The 25,342-nt window shown below is 37.7% G+C and overlaps 2 protein-coding genes across 4 annotated transcripts; both read right to left on the reverse strand.

The window, feature by feature from the left end:
- Positions 1-1,147: 1,147 nt before the first annotated feature.
- Positions 1,148-15,842, reverse strand: LOC121246512 (bifunctional fucokinase/fucose pyrophosphorylase). Of its 3 annotated transcripts, none has more exons than XM_041144691.1 (7): positions 15,367-15,842; positions 14,047-14,302; positions 13,308-13,672; positions 12,026-12,152; positions 10,903-11,916; positions 9,739-10,469; positions 1,148-1,777 (listed from the first exon to the last, which is right to left on the reverse strand). In XM_041144691.1, the coding sequence occupies exons 1-7, from the start codon at positions 15,730-15,732 to the stop codon at positions 1,379-1,381; spliced, it is 3,258 nt and encodes a 1,085-aa protein (XP_041000625.1). In that variant the 5' UTR covers positions 15,733-15,842; the 3' UTR covers positions 1,148-1,378. The 3 variants fall into 3 exon arrangements, with proteins under 3 accessions (XP_041000625.1, XP_041000624.1, XP_041000623.1); XM_041144690.1 differs by having other exon boundaries at positions 14,047-14,305; XM_041144689.1 differs by having other exon boundaries at positions 14,047-14,320.
- Positions 15,843-21,013: 5,171 nt separating this feature from the next.
- Positions 21,014-24,702, reverse strand: LOC121247865 (DNA-directed RNA polymerase III subunit RPC10-like). The gene is made up of 4 exons (XM_041146330.1): positions 24,541-24,702; positions 24,299-24,441; positions 24,077-24,167; positions 21,014-21,239 (listed from the first exon to the last, which is right to left on the reverse strand). The coding sequence occupies exons 2-4, from the start codon at positions 24,410-24,412 to the stop codon at positions 21,109-21,111; spliced, it is 336 nt and encodes a 111-aa protein (XP_041002264.1). The 5' UTR covers positions 24,413-24,441; positions 24,541-24,702; the 3' UTR covers positions 21,014-21,108.
- Positions 24,703-25,342: the final 640 nt, after the last annotated feature.

A 25,342-nucleotide genomic window follows, 5' to 3' on the forward strand; every position in this document is an offset into this window, starting at 1 on the left:
GCTGCTAATGCTATCACGGCATGGCCCAGGTAGGGGCCTGGGCATTGACATGGCCTGGGTCTGTGCGTGCAGATGCTGGGAATGCGCAGGCTGTGCAACGTGGCCCAGGTAGGGGCGTGTGCATGGACTGCGCGCTGGGCGTGCACAAGGACGTGCGCGTGGGCTGCGCCCAGCCACTAACCTTGTTGGACATCTCGTGCATGTCAAGGCATGAGCCATGGTGTGCATGTGGGTCTGTCAGGGGGCTATCCCGGTGTGTCAATGACATGGTCAGGACATGGGCAACTTGGCCTATGGCCACTTTTCTTGGAGTTTCGACACGTTGGCAGCACGTTGTGAGCCTCACACACTGGTCAGATGGTGGCAATTCTTGGCTACTTTTGTAGATTGACGGGGAGTTTTTTTGTGTTACGCGAATCATCTTTAGGTGGTTAGAGGGCAATAGATCAAGAATTTTCCAAACTAAGAGAGGAAAAAAAAAATAAGCAAAAAAAAATACCGTATAGTAGGAGAGAAGGATAGGCGAAATATAGATTGAGATTTTTGATTTTTCTAGTGAAAAGGGGGAGGAGATTTTTAGAGGGAAGGGACTCTTTATTTTTCAAATGGACATTTATTAGGTGTACTCGCACCCTCAACATTTAAAAATTTAGGTGTACTCTAACTTATCACTGAAATGGCAACATACCAGTAAGTACAAGCCGACTCTTGAAATCTTATCAGTGCCAGGACCGTTCATGTGAATTGATGGCTGGCAGCCGTGGGGGAGGGATTAGAGCCCTCCAACTCGTGTACTCCTAGACACCATAAACAAACGAAAATAATAGACTGAAAAACACACACACACACTCCCTCTCTCTCCTCTCTTGAGAGGTAATATTAAGCGACATTCTAGTCTTTACTACATAGAGCACTCTACTACCAAGGAGGAATACTTGCTAAGATTGCATTTGAGGTATTTGTGCAACATTTATCTTCCGCTGTGCATGATCTATGAACCCTACAGTCGATTCCTTAGAATGTCGAGGATTACAGAAGACCAAAAGAGACAGGTAAAACTTCACTCAACTCTTCATCGGCTAAAGCCTGGATAATAAACCAAGAAGTAAGCGAATGGATTCTAAAAAAAAATTCGACCAAAACAACATTTGAGACATTGCATCAGCAGCTACACCGCTGAAATTTATTGAGCTTGAACTTTCATTCCGTAGCTTTCTTCCGGTCTTCAATTATACAGAATTTACACGAATGACACCATAACATAGATTTTCATAATCTTTTCGTAAAAGATAAGAACCACCATCTTAATCTCAAATAAAGAAAGGAGATTTTCAGTATAAAAAATATAATATGCTACCTTTTCATAACCTCTTCACAATTAATATTGTAAAAATACCTTCCAATCATAGATTTTCACATCAAAACTCGAATCTGCCTCTAGCGATTGCCTCAGTTCCTTGGCACAGAAAGCATCCTTGGCAAGTAACAATGCAAAACCTCCACCACCAGCACCCACAAGCTTGTAGCCACTACAATACGGGTCAGCAAATGAAAAGAGCCTGTCGACAAACTTGTTGCTGCAGTGAGGATCAAGTTCCTGATGCAACCTCCAAGCCTCCAACATTATTTCACCCATCTCATTAATTTCACAGTTCATTAACGCTTCCCTCCCAATCTTTGCCAGTTCCGCAAGACGCTTGATACTGGATACAAGAAGGTTATCTCGTTGAAGGTATCTGGTTACCACCTTGTGCAAAACTTGGTGTGCAAGTCGAACCTGCAAGACATTTGCAGCATATAATCCAGTTAACAAAAAATCTCAAACATGGACCTAGTCAAACCTGCAAGACATTCACAGCATATAATATAGTTAACAAAAAAAAAATCTCAAACACGGGCCTAGTATAAAATTTTTTTTAGAAAATTGTGATTTAAGTTTTTTTAGAGAATTGTGATTTAAGCTTTTGTAATTTCTCGAAGTCCACTTTGAAATATTGACAATTAATATATTGGCAGGTATTACATATCAATATTAAAAAAGGAGAGGCTCTCACATCTCTCTAAAAACAACTCCTCCCTCCCTCCTCCGTTTTTTTCTGTTTCTCTTTCTTTTCCTTTGGTTTTTTCACGTTTTTTTTTTTTTTTTTTTTCAGTCCAAATAAGGGAGAGAAGTCAGATCCAAGCTTCTCCGGTGACAAACTTCAAACACGTGCTCCACTGGGGTAAATCCTCACCCACCGATCTTGCAGTCGACCAGATTGGGTGCCAATCGGAGCGGCGCGTTGCACCGACGCACGGGTCATAGGGAGCGCGTGGCGCCCACACACCACAGCGAATCTTCTTCCGTTGATGCCACACGCAGCAGCTCAGGGTCTAGCGACTCCGACACATTCAAGATCGACCGATCAGCTTCCTCCTAGGGTGGCGAGTGTCCCTCACTCGCCACCACAGTTTCCATTTTCCGGTGTTTTTTGGTTTCTCTGTTGTGTGTTTTTGTGTCTGTATTTTGGCTGTTGTTTGTGTAAGAAAATAATTGAAATAGGCTATTGGACTTTTTTTCCATAGCGGTGTTGGTTCCTCCCTTCTTTGTTTGGGAGGATGGGTGTGTTGTTCACTTCTCCTCCTTTGGAAGGATGGAGTTTGGATGCGGGTTGTTTTTTCTTTGTTTTATACAGAGAATAATACTCTCTTTTTGAGAGTTTCTTGAAGTTTAGACAATGTCCGTTGTAAAGATATTTGTGTACGGGGAAGCTTACAATAAATGTTAGTTTTGGCTTGTAACTTGAGTCACATATGTAACTTCCTTTATGGAATGAAATAAAGTCTATTTCTTATAAAAAATATATATATATTAAAAAGGGCAAAAAAAAAAGGATGACAAAGTGCATTAATTACTTCCCACTCAAGTAACGTGTATTAACAATCAGAGTCACAGAAGCCTCTGATCAAGAAACTCAAACCTCAATATGTTTGCAACTTTCTTCAAAAACTTGTCTGTCATTTCTTTCTTTATATTTTTGTCAATTCAAATAAAAAAGAAGATTGAGATATAGTGATAAAAGTAATTGCCAAAAGAAACTATCAATGCTTTAAATGCACTTCATTCAGGCTCCAACCATCCCGATCAAGCCCTTATCTTGATTACTTGGCTAAGTGACAAAGAAAAGTTCAGTTTTGCAAACTTACCACCAGACTAGCTGCACAATAGCATGATGACCATTTGTGTCAAAGTCAGCCATACCACCATTGTCTGTTGCTGTAACTAGGGATCTTGATTTGCAAAGTTTTCTACACTTAGAAGATATTACAGCTGTTGCCGACCTAAAATAAGGATCCTGCACGATATTATTGACCCTTGGGGACCTAAAAGTAGAGATCCTAATTGATAGCGTTGACCCATGATTGGACCTTGATTCATGTATCTTTCCAGGAAGAACGCTATTTAAGGGAATAGCTCTCGTAATAAGGGCATCCGGAATTTCGAGAAAATCTTGTCCTTTTTTACAACATGCTTTTGATCAAAGGTAAACCGGCCACACTTACACAAGTAAACTTGCTTCCATCCAGCCAATCGATGTTCCATCTTTTCAAGAATACCATCCCAAACTGGTTTGGCATTGAAGTGTTAAGGAAGACTGAGATATGTTATAGGCAAGGACGAAACCTTGCGTCAAAGAATACTCATTAAACTATCAACATTCTGAATATTACCTACTGGAAGAAATTCAGACTAAGCCAAATTAATTTTCAACCAGAGACTGCTTCAAAACATAGGAGTAGACAATGCAGATGACAGAGGTGATCTAGGTTTGCTTCACAAAAAAAGAAGCGGCAAAGTTTCACCCACAAACAGAAAATGAGATATACTAATTTCGTCACCCATCCTGTATCCCAGAAAAATTGCCAATAAAAAACTCTCATTCACTGTAGCAAACATCATTTTACTCAAGGCCTCCATTACGGAAAGTAATAGAGACAGAGTTCCGGTGCCAAGTCACGAGAGCATTTGAAAACCTGTGGAAGTACCATTTACCAACTCTGAAAACCGCAATGAGGCAACACAATTACCCATCCAGCAAAACCATCTCTCTAAAGCCAAACCATGTACAGAAAGAAACTCCAATTCACATGATGATAGGCCTTATCTGTATCGACTTTACAAAGTACACTACGCTATCCTATTTCAACTTGCAGCTGAGACCTTCGTTGATGATGAGGACCAAATCTAGAATTTGACTTCTTCTAACAAATGCATTTTGATTTTTAGAAATAACCTTCTCCAACATCACTGTCACTTGTTTTCTAGAACATTGGCAAGAACTTTGTAAACTCCACTCACAAGACAAACAGGTAAGAAATCCTTGATATCAACAGTGCCTGATTTCTTTGGAATAACCGTAACAAACATTGCATTAAGACTTTTTTCAAAATAGCCTTTGGCGTGGAAATCACGGAAAAAATTCAGTCTTCTTTGACTACATCCTATCAAGCTTGGAAGAACGCCATGAAGTAACCATCTGGGGCCAATGTTTACGACCATTAAATGCTTTCACTACTTCCACCACCCCACTCTCCTCCAGCGGTCTCACCAATTAAATAGCCTCGATGTCATATAGGGAATTGAAAGAAAGTTTATCCATCTTAGTCCTCCAGTTGAACTGCTCAATATACAGACTCTGATAGAAGTGGACAATATGATTGCTAATCTCGGGAAGATTGGAAGAAGTTCTTTCTTCCGTCAACGATGAAAGAATCAATAGTATTCTCCCTTCTACTCAAGTTAGCCACATAGTGGTCACTTTGTCTACTTGTCACTCGCTCTCTCAGCCACAAAGCTCACACATTTTGTCCCCAACTCATCTCTTCCATGAGAATTCATCACCCAATGCTATATCTTCTTTGATATCGTTCCAAACCCCGTAATTGTTCAAGATTCAGCCTTCTGTCTTTCAACACCAATGAACACCTCTTTATTCAAACGCTTAAATAAGCTCTTAAGGATTTGAGTTTTTGCACCAGAATAAAACTTGGGGAGCCTTGAATGTGATAAAATTTGTTTCACCTTCTACACAACACCTTTTGATTTTAACAACATATTCTCAAACTTAAACTACCGTTTACCGCCTCGGAAGTCTTCACAATTTGTAAGAATAGGAAAATGATCTGAACAAAACCTTGCCTCCCATCCAAAGAGATGAGAAATCTGTATATTCTAGACCAAGAAGGGGGTATCTCCATTGTTTGACCATGTAAGTTACCAGCTCCCATGTGGAAGATCAATGAGATTCTGCTCAAATTAAATCTGAAAACTCCACCACAGATGGACAATAATGTGCATCACTTGATCTACCATTCAGAAGAGGTTGACACTAAGTCTACCCCAATTCATCCCATAAGACTCTTCCAGCAAAAATCCAAGTTTGGACCATAAACACCAGCAAAAGCCCATGTTAAATGATCTTCTGCATTTCGAAATTCAAACCTCAGACCATAAAAACAGCAAAAGGGATACATGAAACAGGTTTATAACCAACATAATGGTGCTTGAAGATTTCCCTTGGAACTTGATACTACCAACTACACACGAGGCAGCCTGGCCACTCAAGAATATTAGCAGGTCTTATTTCTCTGTAGAACATATATTATAATATTGTGCACACAAAACCTTGAGCTTTCCGCCTCATCTTCTATACCTTTGTACATAATCTTTTTAATGACCCTTCTCCACCCCTTGCCACTGCTCCACAGTAAAGATGAAACCAACTTTTGAGCATGAAAGGCATTGTCCACGTGTCCCTAGATGGGCCACTTTCAGAATCTCATTTCTACCCCTACCTCAAGCGTTGTTTGTAATGACCTGAGGAAAGCACAAGCCACATCTAGGCTTAAACTCCAAATGGACTGATCATTGATACAATTTCAAGTCCCTTAGAATCATTAAAAATTTTAAAAACTTCTCCCTCCTAAGAAATATAGGTCCCATTAAACATCCTCCTATACTCAATTTGGGGTATCACAGCCTTGTTCTTAAATCCCTAATGTCCTTCTAAGGCCATTCCATTGTAACTTGTAGGTGCCACAACTCATGTCCCACACTTTTGGCTAGGGATTGACCCTATAACATTTGTAATGATCCAAGGAAAGTCTATGCACATCTAAGCTTATACTCCAAAAGGACAGATCAATGTTAAACAAAAATTCTAATGGAACCTCTCTCCCCTAAGCTATGAGGGATCCCATTCACTATCCTCTTATACATGATCCAAAGTAATAAATTGTAACACAAGCTCACCGCAAAGTCATCTCGTCCCGAATGTTCTAGATCAACGTGGATGTTCTCTTAATGGTTATTTATTTCCACCTACATGTTCATTTACTACATTGTCCTCAGTTTTTACACCTAGTTATACCCATTCAAAAAATAAAAGTATTGTAAAGAGGAACTAAATGCCCCATGGGAAATCGTTCCTCGCCCATATTTCTAGTGCCCATTGGTTGTAAAGGGATTTATTTCTTATGTTAAGCAATAATCTGAAGGCTCCTTGGAACCTTATGAAGCAGAAGTTGTGACTCTTGGCAACCACCACGAATATGGCCTTGACTATGACGAGACATCTGCTCCTGGGGCCAAAATGACAACAGATCATGTAATTCTAGCAGTTGCTGCTTCACAGGCTTGGCCTCTCCATTAACTAGATATGAAGAATGCATCCATCCTTTATTGAGGCCACAAAGAAAAGATTTGTAGGGATCTTTCTCTTGGCGTATTAGACTCTTCCAATAATAATGTAGGTGAATTAAAAACAATCTGATTCTGCTTTGATTGACCAAATTTCAAAGTCTTTGCATACCTCCTTTCATATGAACATATTGTTTGGGTCTAGAATTGCAGAGATCTACTCAAGGTCTCATCCTAAATCAACACAAACATGTTAAAGGCCTTATTTTCTTGGCTCAATGATAATGTTCTACCCCTGCTGATATGCCTTTGGAGGTTAACGTTACATATTTACAAGATGAAGATGAACATTTTCCCAATTCTACATTGTATCAAAAACTTTTGTACTCTTTCATTATTACTCGGCCTGGCATTTTGTATGCTTTCACCAAGTGTCTTGTTCTTGGCATCTTCACATATCTGCTCTTTGTCAAATCATTGGAAATCTTGTTCTCATGCACACGAATTAGTCTTTACTACCAGATCTCTTAAGCTTGTTGCCTCTAATGATGCCAATTGGGTTGAATGTTCAGATATTCGCCATTCTATGATTACTTGGTACATGTATCTCAGTTATAGTTTAACTTCATGGAATAGTAAGAAAAAACAAGAATGGTTCTCTAAATCTTCCAGAAAAAATATGGTGCAATGTCATCATTTTGCTCTGCAATTATCTAGTTGAATGGCTTGCTTTTGTACTAAGATTTTCCCAACCCCTTACCATTTATCTACATTCTGATAATACTTGATCACATATTTACCAAAGCTTGAACTCCACAAGGACGAAAATTTTCATCAACAATTTGAGAGGGGAGCTAAAGTCAGCTTATAGGGATCTTGACTTGTAATATTCTTTCTATGATTTGGGAAAAGACATTATAGCAATAGTATTCCTACAATAACAATATTAATTGATATGTTGACCCTATAATTGGAGACCTAAGAAAGAGATCCTAATGGATATTCTTGATTCATGATTGGGACCTAGATTGGTGTAATTTCCTTCATAGGATTCTATTTAAAGGGATATTTCCCAGATGGGGACATCAAGAATTTCCCGAACTCTCTTGTCTTTGTTTTGGCATTGAGGGGTCAATCCAACATCTAACTATAGTGGAAAGGCAGAACAAGAGCACTTGACGGGTGGATTTTTTTTTTTTGATAAGTAAATAAGAATTTATTAAAAACACCAACTGTCAATTACAAAGATAGAAAAGCCCTAATTATGTAGGGACATTAGCAACTAAAAAGTCATGAAGGTCCATGCCATTAAAATCCACAGCAATGGCCCAAGTACAAAGAGTCCTAAAAAATAACAGTTTTAGCTCCGCCATGGTTCTCTCTTTGTCTTCAAAAGTCCTCCCATTGCGCTCCTGCCATAAACACCACATAATATAGATAGGGATCATCTTCCAAACCGCTCTAATCTGTCTCACACCTCTAATTGAGGTCCAGCAAGCCAATACATCCAACACATTTTCCGGCATAACCCATGCTAAGTCCATTCTTTTGAACACCTCATCCCACATATTCCTGGCTACCTCACAATGTAGGAGTAAATGATTCACCGACTCACCCCTGCTTTTACACATACAGCACCAATCGGTAATGATTATCCTCTTTCTCAGATTATCCGTGGTGAGAATCTTACCCAAAGACGCTGTCCACACAAAAAAATCAGCTTTGGGAGGAGCCTTATGACGCCACAGCCTTCTCCATGGAAATTGTATTTCAGGAACTTTTGAAAGAACCTTATAGAAAGAACGAACAGTGAACACGCCCTTCCCTGCATGACTCCACCACAAAGCATCTTCATTCTGGATATTTGGATGGCAAGAGTACAAGAGACTATAAAAATCTTCAAAACTCCCCATCTCCCAATCCTGTGCCGCTCGATTGAAATTGATGTTCCAGTGAATGCTCCTACCTGAGACTTCCATAACCTCCGCCACTGTGGCACCTTTGGCACTTGCAATCAGGAAAAGAGTAGGAAACAGATCTTGTAGAACACTGCTACTACACCAAGCATCCTTCCAAAATCTGATCTTGGAACCTGTCCCCAATTGCAATCTAGTGTGTCGATGGAAAACCTCCCACCCTCTTCTAATATGCTTCCATAGCCCCATTCCAGAGGTCCCTCTAACTTCTCTGGTACACCATCCCTCTCCTAAATTACCATATTTGTTCTCTATCACAGTCTTCCATAAAGCATCGGGTTCCTTGGTATATCGCCACAACCATTTGCCAAGTAACGCCCGATTGAACAACCTCAGGTTTCTAATACCCAAACCACCATTAGAGATAGGACGGCACACCATCTCCCACTTGACTAAATGGAATTTAAACTCATCTCCCAGACCCCCCCCCACAGAAAGTCTCTCTGTGACTTCTCAAGTCGACCCGCCACACTTGCCGGTAGAGGGAATAACGATAGAAAATAGGTGGGTAGGTTAGAAAGTGTACTTTTCATTAACGTTGTCCGGTCCCCTTTCGACAAGTACATTCTCTTCCACCCTGCCAATCTCCGCTCTACTTTTTCAATTACTGTATCCCAAATCGAGCGTGCCCTCGATGCTATACCCAGTGGTAATCCCAGATAAGTCATAGGAAGAGCCACTATCTTGCAACCCAGTGTGCTAGCCAACTCCCTTATATTTTGAACTTCTCCAATCGGCACCATCTCGGATTTATCATAATTCGCTTTTAAACCAAACACAGCTTCAAAACAAAGCAACAGTGCCTTCACAGCCCTCAACTGGCCTTGATCATCTTATAATGTTAGATCCATCTATTTATAGTCAAGTGCATGAAGACTAAGCCACTCTTGACATATAGTACTTAACCGAGCATATAAAAAGCAGGGTTCCAGTTGAAAAATACAGTTTATACAAAAAAACTGTATAAAAAAAAACTCCTTACGAATATCTTTTACTTATATAAAAAAAGGGGGGGGGGTTATACAAAAAACTCCTTTGAAAGTCATATTTTGTGGAAATTAGATTTAAATGGAGAATACTTACTTGGCCAGTAAATATCACAAGCAAGCGTTGCTGCAACTCTAGAATCAACTGAGGAGAAGCTAGGAGGGGGATGACTTGAAGCCGCAATGGAATTCCAGGAAAACTTGCTGTAAATTTTATTCCAGGGTATAGACCTCCAATTTGATCTTGCCAGCCACCTCCTGTTCCCATTAGCTGCTCTAATACCAAAACAAGTCTGGCAACATTTTCATTATTTTCATCTCCTTTAGTTATCTGGAGAAGCCCTTTCACAACAGCGGCAGCTAAGATGCTAGAAGTACCCAAGCCACTTCCACGAGGGACATTGGCCCATGTCCTGATTAGCAAACCAATAGACTCAAGGCTGTTATCATGAACAATTCCAGTCACAAGCAATGCAGATTTGACGAGCCGAAATGGATCATTGCTGTCAAATGGAGTTGCAATAGAGGTAACATCTTCAATATGTAACTGGTTTCCAGCATCATCACCAATCAATACTCCAGCTGTTTTTGTTGTCTCTATGATAGTGCCAATAGGAAGAGAACCTTCCAGATTTATTGCCATATTCAGAACACAACCAGCACGTTCTAAGCTCCATGGAGGGGTATCACTCCAACCCCCAACAAAATCTACACGAACAGGTAATTCAACTTTTACACTTCTCGGGTGGAAGAATCGATCAACACAGCCATCAAACTTGTTCTGATAAGTTGAAGCAGACATCTTGCTAGGGGACTCCAAGAGATATTCTGTAGATCACAAAGTAAGATATGTAAATCACTGGGTAAAAGAATTAAGAGTGTATATGAGTAATGCTAGATACAATCGTGGAGTGCGCAAGCACCGGGCAATCCTTTTGAAAAAGAGTGGGGTCCACTATTAAAAAATTAGTTTTTCAAAGAGATTGCACAGTGATTGCACACTCCACTACTGCAAATATCATTTCTCTTCTAATAATAAACCTCTCTTGACAGGTAATTAAATATAAAAAGTACAAATATACTAGTATCTTAATGGAATGCAATAAACACTAATTGAGGAAGTAAACACAACTTTTATCATAGCTTATTTATTATTCAGTAATGTACTAATATTGCTCACTTTTGTTATTAACAGTTCATCCGCATTACCTATCCTTCAGTATAATTTCATATTATCTATGACATGGATATTTACTTCTACCTTTAAAACCATATTTTACTGCTGAAGCCGTTTCATCTGCAACTGCAGCCCATACCTTATGCTCCAACTCACATGCTTTGGCTTCATCATTGCATGCTCGGAGCAGATCAACGTGCACCTGGTATGCCCGACTCTTGGGAAGAATCCTAGAATTCTGCTCCTGAAGTTTGGGACACAGATCCAGAAAGTCCTTGCACATTTCAACCCCTGAAACATCATTTTGAAGAATCTCTTCACACAATTGAGATAAGTTACGTCCAAGCATGCCATAATTAATGCATGCTTTAGCAATTCCAGCTGCAAGATCGGCTTGATGATTACTAGAGCCTATACACAATTTTGTAAAGTCGATTGATCGATGCAACTCCTCCAAACTGACACGACGTGCATTTTTCCACAAGGGAAGCAGGTAGTTAGTTTTTTGGTCACTCAAGCCCATCAACCATGTTGCCAATGTAAGCATTTCAAAGTAAGGAAGAATGGCAAATATGTTTGCATTCCATAAGCATTTGTCCTGCATAACTGTTGAGCTCCACAGGTCAGTTTCCTGAATTCCTAGATCAAGCAAAACCTTCTTCCATGGTCTCCCACAAAAAGTCCCATCCCTAGAAAGTGAGTTTTTTGGGTTATCATGGAGACCACAATACACGATAACTCTTTCAATGCATCCCACTAGGGGAACTTCCCAAAGGCAATGGCGATCAGGAAGCATGAACCTAAATGAATCTTCCGCTGTCTTTCCATTGTCTCCTGGGACATTGATACCGACAACTATACATTGGGAACCAATTTGTACACCACTAAAAATGGATGAATCATATATAAGAGAATCTTCCCCAACTGACACCCCAGGTGCAATTTTGCTTGAAAGAACAACTGCAGATGCTGCTATGTCAGATACAGTTGTTGCTGGAATAGAACACAAGTGTCTTCGGTCAACAAGTCCGGAACTAGCCCCACTTAGGTGATCCAAAACTTCACTTGAGGTTCCAAAATGTAAGAACAACAAGTCAACTGAAGAAACAAATAGAGAAATATCAAAGTCAATATAGCTATCATATCAATGGTGACAATGGTGAGAACATTATTAAAATTTAGAAACTTGCATCAATGTTTAACATACAAGCAAAATAGCTAAACATCTTAGTCTTTCCCAATCCGCTGACCAGTTCTTGACCCAAAGGGCGCTGTTGCAACCACTCATGTTTTGCAGGTACCCATGCTGCCACTAAATCTTCATATAAACTCATCTGCAGAAAATATAAAGAATATATATTAGAGTAAAAAATTCAACACTGCATCAAATTATAAGCAATTACAGAACCTAATTATTACAAAACTGAGTAACGGATTTTACAATTAGAAGCTAGAAGTTATCCTGAAAAGTTGAAGAGATGATAGAATCATCCAGTTTCAAAGTTAACAAGACTGAGAAAATAGAATTTAGCTTTTGTAAGATGAAAAGTAAAATAAAGGAAATGAGAATGATAGATGACCAAGAGATGACTAGATATAGGTACAATAATGTTAGAAAAACCACCCAAAGGAGGGGAGAAAACTGGGGACCTTCCCCACAAAATGAAAACAAAATGGCGAAGCAGAATTGTGCTTTTGCGGTAAACTTTGTGTATAAAATAAGTGCAACTAATATATAGATACAGAGATGGATAACTATGACAATGAGAAATGAACAAACAATTATGAATTTTTGGAAAGTGGAGGTAGACAGCACAATACAGATTTGGCTAGATGGTTTTGGTCTAGATTGATGAGGATAATTAACTTCAAAAGTAAGAAGCATTGTGAGCAATCACAGGCACTATAAATCTCCCCAACTAAAGCAGTGGTTAGAAACCTTAAATGCCTTCAAACTTAGTTGTCTGAGACATATCTGCAGAATCTTTAAGGGAAAGAAAACAGTACTGTAAAGATTAAAGCAGAAGCCAATAACAATCGATGAAAAATGCAAAAACAGGCATCATAGAGGAAGACAGATGTGACAAAATAATCGAAACAGATATTAAACGAACTTCACAAGCAAGAGAAAGCATTAAACAATTTCAAACAACAGAGTTCCATTTTCCATAGGTATTTTTTCTTTCACTGCAACTAGAAAATCTGCAACTATAGTCTGTATGGTAACAATGAATTGAGGCATCTGGTTTACTTTTTGCACTTAAATTTAACTCATCACTATAGATCTCTTACAAGAATAGACATGCATCCTGTGAGCACTTAAATGTAGTCCATAAAAAGAGACATCACAGGCAAACTTAAGCCAGCGTTCCCTTTTATCTTATGTTTTTCCTTTTCCCTGAGAAGATACAAACAATACAAGGGAAATTTATTTCTTTTCTTCCTGGTAAAAGTATAAAATATTTGATGGATAAAACATCAGTGCTTGCCTCTTTTCTGCTCTTAAGAAGCTCCAAAATCAGTGGTTCACAGGAACATGAAAGCTTAACAAGCTCCACCCACGCTTGACCTCTAGCAGCTATTATGCCAGTGTCAAGTAGTGTTCTACCATCATCTAGGATTGCGTTGCTCTTGACAAGCTCCTCTATGCTGGGCTTTTGTAAAAGATTATCAACTAAACTGACTGAATAACTTTTAGCCATGATTTCACTTTGAGATGCCACAATAACACCATGGTTAGAAGCAATATCTAGAGTGATTGGAACAGTTATGATGCAGGATGCGTCCTCTGGAAGTATCATGGTGGAGGCATCAAAACAAGGAAGAACATCTCCCGTCATAATAAATAATCCACCTGCAAATATAAAATTTTATAAATATACTGTAAGTAAATTTCAACAGCACTATAAAAGATGCTATTTTTTTAAAGCAAATACCACTCCGAGCATGTAAACAATGTAATTTTTGGATATGTAACATGCACATTCAATCAGTTTAGCAAAGATGAGACTAATAATAACATCAAATGTTATGATTAATCATTAAATATGAAACTAATACTGACGAAACTATTCAATAATATGTTTGTATTCTTGATCATATACATGCACATACACATAATATATATTGTTAAGGTTTGTATGCGTAGGAGAGTCAGGCTTAAGTAATGGAGTTTGTGGAAACAATAACACCAAGTTTGACTCAGATGTCATAGACAGAACAAATAACCTTCATTTTTAAAGGCTTGTCTTGCACAAGAAGCAATGGCAAGTACATGCTCAAAAAGCAGCGGAACTGGCCCATCAGGGTCATCTGCTCCCATATATGGAAGCGGCAGGAAAACTTTTCCCATAGGATTTGCCCATGGTACCCTTTTAGAGTCACCTCCAGCATGAAGCAATAGTATATGCCTTTTGGCCAAGAATCTAACCATTGGCATATGAGAGGAGGCGTTGTTTGTGCTGTTATTGTCTGCGGTTGCCACCTGCTGATCATAAGCATCCTATCAAAGCCAGCAGCTGAAAAAAAATTACCAAAATGGCAACCAAGATTCCAATGTTTTTCATTTCCCATTCCCTTCCACATACCCAAAAGAAAATTTTAGATTCTTATGTAATACAACAGCACAAAAGAGAACCAGAAAAAAATAGATTTCCTTTAATTCCCAACACGGAAAACATAAGATAAACATCACACCCTTACACATTTAGGGTCCATTTGGCAACACATCTCAAGTATTCTCAAATATTACTTTTCCAAACATCACTCAAACACAAAACACTTTTCAATTTCAAATCTTCAACTTTTTCATCTAATCAATACAACTTTCCCAAACTCCCAAACAAAACACAAAAAACAATAATACTACTTTTTCAAATTTCAAAATAAAAATAATACGAAAAGATTATATTCAAACAATTTTTTAACTTTATAATATTTTTATTCAACTTTTTTCTCTCATTTCCCAAAACCCAATAAAAATATCTTAACTCAAACCATTTCACTACTATTCACAGATATATTGAGATATTTTAAGTGTCCAAACAGGCACTTAAGCACCATTGCTTCTTCCTCGAAAATCACCATAAAAATTACTTCAGCATTTTGATTAATAATTTGATCGCCCAGAATGGATGAAATCCATAAATTATTGTGGAGTATTGACAGCTATATGATATTATGAACTACCACTATCTCACAGTTCCTTTTTCTCACCACACGGTCCACGCTTATGTTACTAGCTCCTGATTTTTATTTTTTATTTTTCCTTTTACACAACCACTTCCGGAAGTTTAAGATAAATGAATGTGAGCTAAATTAAAAAATAAACACACATTATGAAAATGAAGCAATACAATCTCCACTGAGCATTCATAGGCGCGCACCTTTACAAAACAACATCAAATGGACCCCCAAAGAAAAACTGAAAAAATGGAGAGAAAATGAAATTTTATCTTGGGGCATTTCAATATTAAACAAGTTATAAGAACAAAATCAGATCAATGGGAGCCACAAAATGAACTATACTATAAATTTGAAGTGAACTACCTCCGGGTCAAGATGGAGGCCGAGTTTGTGGTAATGCGCAGCAAGCGCGTGAATGGCGTGGAGAGTGGCCGCTCCGGAGCCGATCCGCTGGCCATCCGGGTCTGGCACGGCGAGAGTGATGGTGGAAGCGGAAATACGGCCCATGCGCTTGGCGCGGCTGAGCTGCCAATCGTAGAGTTGGGCTTGCTGAGGACTGGCGGCCGTAAGCACGATGGCATCCCAGGTGGGAACCCTATCGGGGTGTCTGACCGACAGCCTCAAACGGTACCAGGATTTCCTGAGCACCGCGGCAAGGTCAGCCTTCCTCCGATTCGGCCTCTGTTTGGTCGTCGAGAATCGTTTGTCTGAAGGGGTCTCCATCTCCATCAGGTTTTTGTTATAAAGAAAGTGTGGGAGAATTGGAGAGCTTTTCTCTGCGTTGAGTCAATGAGTGAGTAGTGAGAAATGAGGAAGAAAGAGAAGACAGCAACGACAGCAAAGACGGGGCATAGCGGGACTGAGTGAAGAAATGGTCGATGGATCTACCCACTTTTTTTAACTGACAACAGCCTTATATTATTATTTATTTTATAAAACGTTAATATCGTATTATTCCATCTTATTATTATAATTTTTTTAATAAAAAATTTAATTTTTTTAAATTTTAAAATAATAATAATATTAAAAAATAATATTTTATTCAACTTCTAACTTACGTATAAAATCATCTGACTGTCCAAACTATATATAAATATATTAGTTACAGATATTCGATATTAATTGGAAATCTGAATATATATAACTGTATACACATCCAAATAAGAGTAATTATAAAATCTAAATAATGAATATTATACATCAGCCATTATTTATATTTATAAGTTTTTTTTCATAAAATATAAAAATATTTTTAATAAGATGTAGAGATAATTTTTTGTAAAATGTGAAATAATAAATAGTAAGAACTTTTCAACCTAAATATCCTCTGGATAAATCCAGTTTGAGTAGTACTACACTTACAAAAAAAAAATCCCAAATTTACTTCCCGAACAGTATATTTTTTTTTCTTTTATTATTTTTTTTCATATATTTTTTAATCATCATAAATATTTTTAAAAAAATAAAAAAATTCACAACATCATTAAAAAATATTTTCTTAATCACTAAGTAAAAAAAAAAAAAAAAAAAAAACCTCATTCGGGACACTTTTTGTGTTCCGAATTCGGAAGGTTTTAACATTTCTCATCCAGTTTTTACAACAACAAAAAATAATCAGTCCAAATGCACGGGCTGTTTATAGCCACATTCCCCACCCCTCCTCTACCTGGGTGGGGTGACAAATTCCCCCTCCTCTCGCCTCCCTTACCCGCTGAAGGGGCAGGTAAATTGCCCAACCCATTGCCTAAAATCCTACCCAAAATCAGATCCAATATCCTGCAACCATATCCAAACAATCAAACTCCAATCGAGATCTGATTTGTTTCAAGTCAGATGAACTAACATTATCTAATGAGATGAGATCAAATTTCCAAGCATATATGATCTAATCATAGATATTTGATCTGATAGTGAATTCTTAGCAAATTCAGTATGGACTACTCATAGCATCAAAGATAAGATTTGGTCTTTTTTCTCATCGGACCCAAATTTCAGATAATGCGAGTTGTGGCGTCTCATTCCTTGGTAAAGGATTTGGCAAGGGATCCGTAGTGCCAAGGGTACTAATTGGCTAGCAATACTGTAGATTTAGATCGAGAATAGGTATGCAATTTTTACAAGAAAGTGCACGTGTAATTAAAATATACATGTATATGTATATCGCAGAGGAATAAGTAAAGGTTTAGTCTAAACTAAATGCTATTTGTACCAGAGGTCTAAACCAAAAATAAGTTTATTCATTAAAACATAAATATTCATGTCACTGTCACTTCCCAAATAATATTACACAATATCATATGTTCATTTTCTACGTCCAAGTATGACAGACTAAACATGATTTATCGCCTGACTAAATAATACATCTCCAAAATACAAACAGCTATTAACGGAGACAGGCCTCCATTACTATCACTCGAGCGAGATCAATCATTCTTCCTTAGAAACATCTCTTGGGGCTACATCTATATCAAAGTCTTCAGTACTAATAAACGAAACTATAGGTAGGTTAAATAGCTATGACAAAGCTACTAATGAGAGACAATGCATGTGAAGATGTAATGCATAGTTTCATGTAAAAGATCTATGAATACATATTTATGTGTGGCAGGGAATCACCCTCTAGGGAAAAACACATGCATTCATAGTTAAGGCTAGGAACTATCCTTAGAATAAAACACTAGTATGTAAGCATGACGAGCAATCACCCTTTAAGGAATTACCCTCTATGCAAATCTCTAGAGTACATATTTATCACCGAGGTGAGGAACCACTCTCTTTTTAAGCACATAAAACTCATTATATACCATCATATAAAAATCCCACAAGGAATCACTTCACCATTCAACTTGGGGATTCACTCCTACCTGACCAACGTAGAAGCTAATTTGTCTATTTCAAGTCATCCAACACACATCAAGGTATATATGATCGACCCAGGGACACTTTCTACAGGGTCAACCTATTTGAAGTCACCACACATGATACGCCCGGGAAATCTCTCGACCCGTCTATCAAGTGAGGCCAATACAAAAATGTTTCACCCCGATCATCACGATGACCCTTACTCCCTGAATGAAACTCGTGGCAACATGTCATAGGAATGGCATGAAGACTCTTCTACACATCCATGATGATTGACACAAGGTGAGACTCACGCACCCAAAAATCCACAACATCATCAACCTAAACTATTCAAACTTAGCATCTCAAAATCACAGTGTAAAGATAATCCATTTACATAATAAAGATATATATTATTTTCATGAAAATAAAGGAGAAAATTACTGAATATGCAAGACTAAATCTCACAACATAACCACAACATTTACCTCACATTCTCAATACTGTCTTAAAAGCTAACCTATCTTAACAATATTTAAAACACTATGGCGAAGCTTACGTTCCTCCTCCCGTTGCTCCCTTTGAAGTCACTTGCTTTCTTTGAAGACTCTGACTCCAAAGAAGTTTAAATACTTACAATCTCAAAAATGAGATTTTGTATCTGGTCTAGTTCCTTTTACAGAGTCGGACCGTCAAGTGTCCTTTTGATGTAGTTCTGACTTTGGGCATGTTTGAATAACAACCCTTTAGTCTCAACCGTCCATCTACAAGATGACAGAGAATTGACAGGACATGGCATGCACATTCCTATAGCTTGCCTTGCGTCCAATCCATAGTCCCTCCCAAAATAAAGGTCTCTCACATGGTGTTGGACCATACCTCTGGGTTCACAGGAGATGACCTATAGAGTCTTAATCTTTTCTGTAAACTCACTTCAATTGTGACATTTCAAGTGGAGTATGGATTTCTGCATACGACACTATTGCCTTTTGAGCATTTTCATGTTATCCCAAAAAGCCCTTACATCTGTATGAGTTTTTTCTTTGATCATTGCTTATCTTAGGCTCATAACTCGCCCTCTACACTATCCTTTATTGACTTCATATGATTGGTGCCTCTTCTTGCTTGACTAGTTCTGGGTGTCAAATCATTTCTTTCACCCTATGCTAAGGTGTGTCAGCCTAACCTTCCACATAGTGCTGCTAGCCCTATTTGGACTAGTTGCACTCTACAGGCCAATGTTACCTCATCTTCCTCCTTTTGAAGGAAAGACTCTCTTCTTTGCCTTCCACTTGTCCTGGTAATGTGGTTTGTCCCTTTGCGCTAGCGCGATCCTCACATCTCTTTTGCTTCGAGATGCCTTCATAATTTGTGCACAACAATATTTATGAGATGAGAGAGACCAAAAAGAGAGAAAAATAAATAAGGAGAATAAAAGAGAAGGTAAAAATGAGAGAAGAGAGATGTGGCTAAGAGATAGGAAGATAAAAGAAAAGAAGAGATAAGGGTCTTTTTTACATGATATTTGACTAAGACACAAGATGGTATACGAGACCTCTCTCTCCTCAAGCTCTCTCTCTCTTTGACCTCTCTTTCTCTCTCTCCTCAAGCTCTCTCTCTCTCATCAAGCTCTCTCTCACCCCCACCCCCTCTCTCTCTCTCTCTCTCCCTCTCCCTCTCATCGAGTTCTCTCTCTCATCAAGAGCTCTCTCTCTTATCAAACTCTCTCTCACCAAGTCCTTTCTCTCCTCAAGCGCTCTCTCTCTCCTCGATCTTAGTTTTAGGTTGGTTTGAGTTTCACTTGGTTTTTTTCATCAAATTTTCTATTCACAAGACACTAAGGGGGGAGATGAAGGGGAGGGTTTTGTGGAGGAGATGAAGGGGTTAGGCAGTTCACTTGTTAGTAAACCCGATTTACCACATAGGATGTGAGGGGTGGTAAACAGGCAGATGGGTAGATTATTATTTTTTGTGATATCATTACTTTTTTCACACTAATAACTTGGCAAGGTGGTTTTTACCGGGTGGGTAGGGTACCACACCTATCCCCTACCTATCTAGTTAAAATTTTTGCATCTCGACCGCCCCACTCAGTAAGCAAAGTGGTTAATTTAAAAAAAAAAAATTATATGTATATCATTATTACAACTGAACTAGCACCCCTACACTCTGTCTTAGGCTTATACGACCACCTTCGTATGTTGAAAAATTCATTGATTCCTGATACTGAACTAGTATTGGAAGAGTTTCCAATCTTAACTATAGTGCACACAAGCTTAGAAAAGCTGGACAAAGCCGCCCCCATTGTTCGTGGTGTTGCAACGACTCCATTGGATCATCCTCATGGAGGAGGTGATGGTGATGCAGAAGAATGACTTCGAAAGTTCTAAAAATATCACTATTGTATATTCAAGGAAAACTACTAGTTATGTCAAATAAATGGGCATGTAATGAATAATAAAGTGATCCTCTCAGTTCACTTTGTAGTTTTTAGTAGAAGCTCGTCTATTGATTTTTGCACAAGATGTAAACCCAACTTCAAAAGTGCCAATTCTCTCCTATGTCTTTCATATTTTTTATTGGTTGCTTTTATCTTCCATGCACAAGGGACACCATTTGTCTTTGCCAACAGAAAAGTGGTTCAAATACTAATATCGACTATTTATAATTAATTGATGTTATTATGCAAAATTGAAAATTAATTTAAGACTAATATCAAGAGACATAATGTTATTGTACGAAATTTAAAATTATAGAGGAATTTAATAAAGAAAAGTAGAGAAAAGGATAAAGAATTTACCACACAAAAACTTGGAAGTTTTGAAAACTACTATAAAGGGGGCTAACCGTTCGAAAAGTTTATATTATATATATATATATATATATATATATATATATATATATATATATATGAAAGGCTCAACAATAATTGATTTAGGTCCCGTTTGGATGGTGAAAGTATTTCATCTTATCTCATCTCATCATTACAACTTTTTCAAATTCTCACACAAAATATAATAAACAATTTAACTTTTTCAAATACCAAAATAATAATAATATTAAAAAATAATATTCTAACAATATTTTATTTAACTTTCAACTTTCATCTCATCACAATTCACTATCCAAACGGTACCCTATTGTATTTTGAAAAAGGAAAAGACATGAATTTAGGGAGCTTGAGAATTAATTTAACCACAAATGAGCAAAGATCTCATTATACAGCGTAGAAGGAACAAATGAAGTATAGGTATGAGAAAGTATCTAATCGTCCCTCCATTTGTTTCTGCAAGTCTCATTCAAGCATGTATAAAATGTGGTTGCTGGCTCATCAGCTGATCTAGTCTGAAATTGTACGTAAGCAGCCCTTCCATGACCACATCTTGGGCATGTTGCTGCATAATAAGGAAAAAATTAATTAGGGGAAAAAGAAGAGGCAGGTTAAAAAGAAGGGCGGATGAAAAACAAGACCAAGTAGCCAAAATAGCAGTATTAGCCCTTTTCTCTTGAAAATATTAAATATGTAAAGAAAACATCATTGAAAGGAAACAGCATTGATTACTTATCAAAAAAAAAAAAAAAAAAAAAAGAAAGAGAGAGAGAAGAAGAAGGAAACAGCATTTAGAAAAGCATCAAGCAGGAAATTTAAAGCTTAGCAAATAAGATAATGATTCATGCTTTCAGCACCAAATAAGACTGGTAATGTGATACCCCATATGATAAGGATAAGGATAGGTAGTGTATAAGATCTCACATTGCTTGAGAAGGAGAAGTTCTTGCTCTTTATAAGGTTCCAATGGGGTTCCGATTGTGTCATTGACTAGTCTTTTTGGAGTATAGGCCATGTGGTTTAGGCCTTCTATTAGGGTGTTACAAATGGTATCAGAGCCTATCCTAACCAGAAATGTGAGACTTGAGCCATACCACCTACGACGGATGGACCCGATGAAGACGTCGGGAATTTAAAAGAGGGAGATTGTGATACCCCATGATAAGGATAAGTGTAGGTAATGTATGAGATCGCACATTGCTTGAGAAGGAGAAGTTTTTACTTTTTATAAGGTTCCAATGGGGCTCCAATTGTGTCATTGACTAGTCCTTTTTGAGTATAAACCATATGGTTTGAACCTTCTATTAGGGTGTTATAGATAAACTAAGAAGTCAGTGAAGATCAATAACTCTAAAGATATTTGACAACAACAGAACGTCTCCAATACCCATGAGTGGGGAAAGGTCTTAACTTTATCAAGCTCAACTTAACCTAATACAACTGGCCAATGCAACAAAACCTTTGCCCCTGCTACTTTAAGTCGATTGTGTATCCCTTTCTTTTATCAGTTCTTTGACCATCAATAACTCCCATCACAATCCCATTCCATTCATTCACCACCTGAGCTTAAGGAGCAGGGGCTGATATCCATATCAACTATAATCCTATATTTCAAAACTGTTGCCTCTGTTCTTTCTGGGAATCCTCCAGTCCACAGAACATATTTTTCAAATCAATCTGTACAGAAGATGAAAGAGTGGTTGGTTTTGCGGCCCCAAGGCAAACCATCCCAACAGACTTCAACTCATTGTCTCCACCAGACACTCATTGGTAAATCTAACCTATATCTTCTTGCCACTCATCAATCTCAATAAATGGGATCCAAACCATCAGCAAACAACTCACATACAAAAGAGATGACAACGTCAGACACAAACCAACAGGTCAATTAAAATTTCTTTCATTTGGTGGAATAGAGTGTAGAAAAAAAAAAAAATCAATGTTTTGAAGCATGAAAACTACCTGCTATAGTTATTAATGTTCACCACCTTGCCGCTTTACCAACAAAAGCTATACATCCAACTACTAAATTTATCAAGATTTGAATAAACTTATGGATCATCAACATTGGCCCAATTCATTATCCAAACGAGTTTAAAGCTAGGGCCAGAAGGCATACAGGCCATTGAATCCTATAGACACACAACAGAACGTTTATTCAACATCAAGTTTCATGAATTTTCAGTGAGTAGCAACAATACCCAAAAGGGTAGGCACTCATTTGACTGATAAATCCTATACAATCCCACATCTAGAAGCATACAGGGTTATGAGTCGTCTATGTAGCATGTCTTCACCTTTCATGCAAATATAAGAAGCATCCTACAAAAATGGGTGGTCTAGTTGGTTCAGCATCTAAGGCCTCAGTCAAGCCCTATGGGTTGGCCCAAGTGGTAAGGGTTTAGGTCTTGGTGGTATGCTCCCTCCAAGTCTAAGGTTCGAATCCTCTTGGCTACAAACAATTTCTAGGGCCATCAGATTTTGGGGGGTAGGGGGGGGCGACTTCTCTTGAATTACCTGAGGTGCACTTGCGGGAAAATCCTTACCAAGGGCATGTGCACCCCTGCTGGGATTAGTCATGACTTTGTTCCCAAACACCCGGTGCCAATAAAAATAAAAGTCTAGACCTCAACCCCTCCCCACAGAAAAAGGGAAAAAAGCTTTTCTCAAGAAAGCATGAAAAATAAGCAGTATAATCAATAAAAACAAACAATGAAGTAAAAAAGAATGTAGCAGAATGAAAAGTTTAACAGTTCAGCCTATGACACCTGTGACACATATGCAATAATTCGGCACCAGATTGCTGGACATAACTCCCACACAGAAGTAACAAATTTAACAGCAGCAGCAAGAATTATAAGCAGAAAGAGGCAGAACCAAATGATTGAAAAAAGAAGAAGAAGAAGAAGAAGTAGAAGCTATCTCCAATTCTATGAGGCAAACAGAACCAGTTCACCAACTAAAAAGGGAACCGTTGTGAATTTATTGATGTTTGATCAGACAAATTGGCATACCAGTACAATCAATATTGACTGTATTATTATTATTATTTTAGTCTGAATTAGGTATATGCTTTAACAGATAAAACAAGATAATTATAGCCATTTGCAGGGTATCATTACCAGACATCAAGCGGAAAAAGGAACTAATAATTATGTATAGATTCAAACATGAATTGTTACTCCCTTAGAGTTTTCCTCTTCCCCTCATATCACATTCTATCTCCATTTCAATGGAATTTTAATTGATAAGTAATTAGCTTATTGAAAGAAACTTCTGCCCACTTTTCACCGATGTTCCCAATTCATAATTTGCTGACAATTAGTTCATTACCCAGAACTAAAAAGACTGAAAGAAAAGGAAAAACTAATCCACCCAACAGAAAGTTGGCATGAAGCACACCGTCAGTATGAGACGCATTCTTCATGTCATCTTCGGTGATGACGGGTTCTAATTCTTTCTTAACCAGACGCTGCTTTTTCTTTATCTTAACCTGCAATTATGAAACCACAGATATATGCACACAAAGTCATATAGTGATTATATGCATAACGCTCAAAAGTAGCACAAGAGATCTTTGCATATCAATCAGTCAACTAAAATAGCTTATTCAACGGACCACACCTTGGTCTCTATGTGGCACACATAGGGACATGTCGGGCAGAAGAATCGAGAAGGGCGGCCCATATGAGGTAACTCATACTGCAGCATGTTTCCACAAGTTGGACAGAATTCCATTTGCTATTAGATTCTTACACAATCCCTCTCTGTGCATTTTGTTTTACAAATATGTTAACCCTTGTGCTAATGCAAGGTTGAGAGAGAGGAGAACGGGGCAGAGAAGAAAGAGGCGGAAAGAGGCTTACCAGCGCTGGGATTGCGACGTCTTGTGGTAGTTGGGCGGCGAACCAAGATTGTGGTGGTGGCTGGCGGTGGAGATCGCAGTGCCTAAAAATTTTTTCCTCTTCCCCTTATACCACATTCCTTCTCAGGTAGGCTGGATTATTGGTCTCTGAGTTTGAGCCTAAAAAATAGAGTGGGCTTGGGTGGGTAAAAATACAAAATTTTTTTATTGAAGAGCGAAATGAAATAAGAATTTTGTAAATAATAATAAGATAATTTATAAATAGTAATGAAATAATTTGAGTTTTATGGAGTTTTGAGAAATTAGAAAAAAAAATTGAATAAAAAATATAATAAAATTAAAATATTGTTATAATATAGATTTTTAATATCACTTTTATTTGGAGATTTGAAAATGTTGAATTGTTTTTTACTTTTTATTTAAAAGTTTAAAAAATTTGTAATAATTAGTTTGAAAGTATTTGTATTTTAGTGATGTTTAAGAATGAGATAAGATAATAATTTTGGGATAAAAACTTTTTCCAAACAAGCCAAGAAGTCTTGAGTCTTGACACCTGAACACTTTTAAATACCTTATTCATGGTAGGAGCAATAAAATCAAGATCTGTGCAAGCTCTTTCAAAAAAAAGTGAAATCTATTATCAAAAAATTAATTTTTTATATAGATCTCATATTTATATATTTTTTTCAAAGAAAATACGCGAGACTTACACACTCTAAAACTACAAATATAATTTCTCTTTACCTATTTTCCCTATGAGTAATTCTACAAGGAAACCTTTGGTGCAAACTCAAATTGATATG

This window comes from Juglans microcarpa x Juglans regia, chromosome 1S (assembly GCF_004785595.1).
Source record: "Juglans microcarpa x Juglans regia isolate MS1-56 chromosome 1S, Jm3101_v1.0, whole genome shotgun sequence".
Lineage (NCBI taxonomy): Eukaryota > Viridiplantae > Streptophyta > Magnoliopsida > Fagales > Juglandaceae > Juglans > Juglans microcarpa x Juglans regia.